Here is a 6,000-nt window from a genome sequence, read left to right as displayed (position 1 = left end):
GGGCTGATGGCTCGGAGCCTGGAGCCTGCTTCTGATTCTGTGTCTCCCTCTCTCTCTGCCCCTTCCCCATTCATGCTCTGTCTCTCTCTGTCTCAAAAATAAATAAACGTTAAAAAAAAAAAAAAAAAAAATCCGATTTGGGTTTTATGAGGGCTTGGTTAGCTGAGCTGCGACAATGAACAGTTTTACTGAAATTGGTACACACAGCCCACGAGCAAATACAACCAACATCTCATTAAATGAATTGATTTTTATTGCTATTTTATCAAGTTTAATATTTTTCTAAAAGAAAAACAAATCAGTTTACATGTAGGAAAGTTCCAAGCAGACAGCTATAGATAATATAGCCGTTAGAAAAAAGAGCAGAGCTAAATAGGATGAAAACAAAAGCAGTAAGCAGCAATAAAATTAATACCTACACAAAACTAGCAGTGCAATAAGATTAGCTGAAAGCAGCTTTACGTTGAAAAAAAAAAAAAGTTACTTAAATACAGAAATAGCACCTTACCAAAAAGAATTGAGCAATGTAAACTTGGTAGGTAGATTCAAGTATAAAAGTTCTCCCAACTCTTGTACCAGAATGAAAGGGTTTCACAAACCCTGGACAGTGTAGGGCACACACACCTTCCCTCAGTGCCTACTCACAGCTGCGTGTCCTTAGCAGGGTCCCCAACAATTATTTCTTTTACTAAGTAATACAACGATAGACTCAAGATTGCCATTGCTTTTCCGCTTCTCCAAATATCCAAGTCTAGCTTAGCAGTCCATTTTCATCAGTTGCTCTGTAAGGAACATACGTTCTCCTGACAGACACAACCACCGCATCATTTTATTTTTTTATGTATCACGAAGCCACATGAAAAAGTGTGTCCCGGATACAAAAGGGATTAGTTCTTAGTTTTCTATTGCTGAATATGGTCACAGAGTCTTAATATTCTCATTTAGGGGGTTGGTTGCTCCTTAACACCCCTCAAGAACCGTGAACTCTCTGAGGTTTTTATGGTCATCGTGTGAACAGAATAATAATTAAAAAAAAGGGATAGCAAAGAAGTTTAATAAGTGGCGAACATCCAAAAACAGTGAGGGGAAAATCAGATTGGGATGTCTTCCAAATGTAGACCTCTCAAGTGAAAATATTTTTGTGGACGTTCTTAAGTATGGTATATTTAAAAATGCATGTACCCTGTGCAGATATAGATGCTGTGTGTCCTGAAAAGGGCATATTTTTATTTGTTTCAATAAAAGTATAAAACAAATATTAGCTCATATTAGCTCAGGGTAATCATTACCAGGAGATTGTGGATGATTAGAACCATAATTTTATCCATTTAATGCTAGGAAAGATTGTAAAAAAGAAAAAAATGCCATGTTGTAAACTTTATAAGTTTAGTGTTGATAAAAATTTTATATAATAACAAATTTATTTAATCTGGCTATCTACCTCAAGTTTTCAAAAATCTCATGGGGTAATAAGGCTAATATTATCCTGTAGTTAATATAAAGCTACTTTGCTCAGACTCCCAGAGTCTCTTAAATTAATATTTTTATTTCATAGAACATTTTATTGGGTCCAAAAATAATAAAATAGAACCCTACACCAAGATTCTAAATCTAAGACAGAAGCTTAAAAAAGAAAGGGAAAAAGGAAGGAAGGGAGGGAGGAAGCCACTTACTGGAAGAGACAAGAATGAGGTACATATCAAAAAATCTAGGAATAAAAGAGCTAGTTTGGCTACTTGATGAAATCCTAAAGCAATATGGTTTAACAAACGAGTATTGCATAATTGTTTCCAGAAAAGTATTCATGTTAGCACAATGAAATCCCTGCACTCACCACTTGTATTTTTCAGCAAAACTCTGAAAAATAACTGGTTTGCATACTCTTGGATGCTCAACGTAATGTGTCCATTTTCCCTCTTACCCTTCCAATAATAAAGAAAAAAAGCAAAAGAAAAAATAAAACGATCACCTATCTTCCTATATCAAGTTCCACATCATTAGCTCTTTAGAATTCTACCACCAGGTCCCATCCAGGTTCCAATTTTCCATATAATCACTTGCTACCATCCTGATTTATTCAATAAACAGCGATTCTTTGAAGGCCTCCAAACCTGATACTCTACGGTTAACATTTAAATAAAACACCCACGGGGCACAGAGTGAAGGGAACTGCACATGGTAGGATTTTTACAAATGAACAGTAAACACCTCACGGTTCACACGGGTCAGCTCTCAGGCTGCTGGCGTCCCTCTTGGTTCTCGCGCCCAGACAGGGTTAGCACAGTTCAGTATAGCAAGGCGTGCCATTCACAGTTATTTTGGTCTTGACATTCTGTCATGCATATACATTTATCCACATTATTAGCAGGTTGTGAAGTAAGTGCAGGGCAAATCATAGGAAAAAAGTATAAACATTCAAGTCGTCATACCCTGAAAAAACATGTGTTTTGCTGTAGTTGTAAACTTTTTGCACTAAATCCCATTTCAGGAACAAAATAAATAATACCATAGGATTCACAACTGGAGTTGGCTTCCTGATGAAGCCTAAGGAAGCAGTAGCTTTTTGAAACTGCAGAAAGGAAGTTTCTCTCACCACAGATCTATAGTCAGGGTGAGGGGAAATACATGCCCAGAACGCTCACCCTGGTTAAGTGCTAGACAGCTCCCCCTTCCCCCAGCAGAAAAACCACAAGGCTCCAGTAGCCTGTTCAGATCTACTTCCAGCAATAAGAGGATTCTTGAATCAAAACCACAGAAGTCAGTCGGTGCTTTCACTGTGACACCACGCGCAGAGTCTGGACTCTAACTGGTATTGAATGCACAATTAGTAACAATTACTTTCCGGAAAACAGAGGATCCGTGATGACGGGCAGGTAACCAGAACCAGTGGGTGAAAGACAGAGGAAGGACCTGTGCCGGAGACCGGATGGCTTGCGTTCCGTTTTGCATCCAACGTCAGGGCATCACCTGCGACAGGGAAGTTCAGGTGGTTTGATCCCGCCCCTGCCTGGTGAGGCGTGGGGTTAGTCAGCCCCGCTGCTGGGGATTTCGAGTCTCCTCTGTGCCGAGCTGGTGTTTCGTGATGGATTCCTCTCTCTTCTCCTAAGGACCGGGTCTCCTAGGCTGCCAGGCGTCTTGAAAAATGTCTCACGATGTGTGTGTCGGATGCTCTTGGGGGTCACTGGAACCGGTGACTGAAAGAGCAAATAAAAACAGCGGTGAGGTCCAAATTGTCCTCGATCTCTGAACTAAGTAAGCCCTGTCCTGGCCTGCGTCATTGTGATCTTCGTGTAAGCGTTCTCTCCTTTGCACTTTTCTGTCACACTCATCTGGGTTGACCTTCCCAGCACTTACCACAACTGAAATTAACTTTGGTATTTCATGTGCAGAAAGGCAGCCTAGCAAACAGGTTAGAAGGGTGCCACTGGCACAACCAGCTGTGTGACCTTGGGCAAATTACTTAACCCATGTGTCCCTTAATGTTTTCATCCATACAATGGGGATGACAAAAGTGACGACTTCACAGAGCTGCACGAATTAAATATTTTTTTTTTTTTTTAACATTTATTTATTTTTGAGACAGAGAGAGACAGAGCATGAACGGGGGAGGGGCAGAGAGAGGGAGACACAGAATCTGAAACAGGCTCCAGGCTCTGAGCCATCAGCCCAGAGCCCGGCGCGGGGCTCGAACTCACAGACCGCGAGATCATGACCTGAGCTGAAGTCGGATGCTTAACCGACTGAGCCACCCAGGCGCCCCGAGCTGCACGAATTAAACAAGATCATATTTATCAAGCGCCTTTTAGACCACACTGGGCAAATAGCAAGTATCTGCATCTGTCTCGCCGCTTTTTATTTACTTGCTAATATGTATCCTCTTGTGTTAAACGTTGATCTCCTTAATGTTCCCTCAAAGGACAGGGGCCTTTATCCTGTTTACTGGCATATCTTTACTGCCTGGATCAGTGCCTGGCACATAACTGGTGATCAGAAAGCATGTTATTACATTATAATCACCTTTAGAAACTGTTTATTTCAATGTCTAGCAAACTTGTCAGCCTCTGACAGACTTGTCTAAAATATTTTTGGCCACAGCATAACTCTTCCTCTGTGAGAGAAAAGTAACCACTCTGAACAATGCCTAAGGCATAAGAGGAAATCAACACATGCTTACTGACTGCTACAAATGGGAGTTTAGGGGGAAATAGGGTATTGATGAATTTATATCGATTATAATAGTCTTATGTGTACATTTGTATACATTATATGTATCTCCTGTCTCCTAAACACTGCATTTTAAGAAATGACAGATGCTAAGAATCTTTGTGTTAGTATCTAGACTTCTGTTTCTCTCAATTATTTCTATAGCTGTACAACGAAAACTCAGGGCGGTCTCCTTTATTGATCTACTGAAATGAAAGCCTGGAGAAATCATCTGACTATTCAGCATTCCTCACAAATCCCCCCTGAACCATCACTCAAATAAGTCCCTCTAATTTTAAGGAACAGATTGACAACTAAAAAATATTTCTGTCTTTAAGGCACAGCATTTCCTGCCTTAATATCTCCATGCCTTATAAAATAAGCAGATAACTCTGGGTCTACAGTGGAAGCTAGGAAGACCCTGACCTAGAGCCTCCGTCCTACAGTCATGTGACTTAAAGCTAATTAAAGGCAGGCAGACCCCATCACAGAGTGATGACCTTCCTGGGCTCACTTTAGGACTCACCTGCTGTAATTTTACTACAGAAACTGGATGCCCCCCATACATGGGGGATTCAGGCTGGATGGTGTTGTGTGATCTTGACATCACAGGGCTCAGGTTGAGTGAGCCTGGACACTGAAGCTGAGGGTCTGCGGAGGAGAGTGTCGATGATTTTGGATTAACCATGTTTGCAGGACCGATGAGAAGATGAGCCGTTGATCCGAGGCCAGGCAAGCCAAAATTCACAGGTCCCACATTTGGGATAGCACCAGGGGCAGAGGAAACTGGCCTGGGCATCGTGGGAGAATAGAGAACAGGAAAAGTGCCCAGCGTCGGGGATGGTAAGACCATGCAAGGAATGCTGAGTGATGGCAGCTGACCTGAAGGTGGCCCCACAGGATGGGGGGTCTGACTGCCAGATAAGAGCACGTTGAAACCATTTAATCCTGAAACAGAAGCAGAACAAGGTAAGTCAACACAACAGGAAGATACCATTCCAGCTCACATCCCGCACGGCGCTTCCAAATGAGAAAGAACCCACGATGAATGGATTCTGCCTGACCAGCCAACCCCCTTCCCGTGTTCTCCCCACCCTGCACTGCGTCTCCTCAGCAATGGCCACGAATGAGATCCCACAACCATCTGTGTGACAATGTGGTAGATGCCCATGGCTACTGAGAGGGTCAGTTAATGTGAGTTCCACGTCGAGGAGGAAAATGAACTTGGATGGAAAAATTGTTATCTTTATTCTTACAAACTTCTAGCAAATTTATATTTTCCTCAACTTGGATCCTAGGCAACAAATCTGACAGTATTAATAGCACCTTGACCTTGTCACTAGTAAAAATTATTTTTCGTTTGGTACAATTGGCTTCCCCTTATAATCGTATGTATTTAATAATTTTAAGCATTTGTAAACATTGTGAGGAGGAATCCACAGGCTTTACCAAAGTGTCAGTGGGTCCTTGGCCTAGAAAAAGCTAATAATCCCTGTGCTGGGCTGTCATTTTCATTCGGCAGGAACCAAGTCTGTTTCTTGTTCATCAATGTATCTGCACCACTGAGTATCATGCTTACGTCAGACCCTCAAAAAATATTTGCTAGTGGAATAAAGAACATTTTCTAGGTAAGAGAACAATAAAAAAACACCTGCCTAACCTGTGAAGTGAATGGAAAGCTGAGGAAAATCAGTTGAAGTCTCTTTGCATTGAGAGCAGCTTTACGTACATGGTGCATACCTTAAAAATTAGGTATCTATTATATTTCAGCTTTGTTTTGAAATACTAACAGCACTT

General features: G+C 41.5%; 1 protein-coding gene across 1 annotated transcript in view; it reads right to left on the bottom strand.

Moving 5' to 3' along the window:
• Positions 1–235: 235 nt before the first annotated feature.
• Positions 236–6,000, bottom strand: part of E2F7 (E2F transcription factor 7) — a 39,917-nt gene continuing 34,152 nt past the window's right edge. Inside the window, exons 12-13 of the mRNA XM_019455179.2 lie at positions 4,730–5,151; positions 236–3,194 (exon numbers count right to left, since the gene is read on the bottom strand). Of these exons, the coding sequence (XP_019310724.2) occupies positions 3,024–3,194; positions 4,730–5,151 (593 nt within the window). The 3' untranslated portion in view covers positions 236–3,023. The remainder of the gene's footprint in view (positions 3,195–4,729; positions 5,152–6,000) is intronic.

Source organism: Panthera pardus, unplaced genomic scaffold, assembly GCF_024362965.1.
Source record: "Panthera pardus isolate Hobbes unplaced genomic scaffold, ASM2436296v1 HiC_scaffold_6, whole genome shotgun sequence".
Lineage (NCBI taxonomy): Eukaryota > Metazoa > Chordata > Mammalia > Carnivora > Felidae > Panthera > Panthera pardus.
The sequence above is the reverse complement of the archived record's forward strand: the minus strand, read 5'-3'. Positions and strand labels throughout refer to the sequence as shown.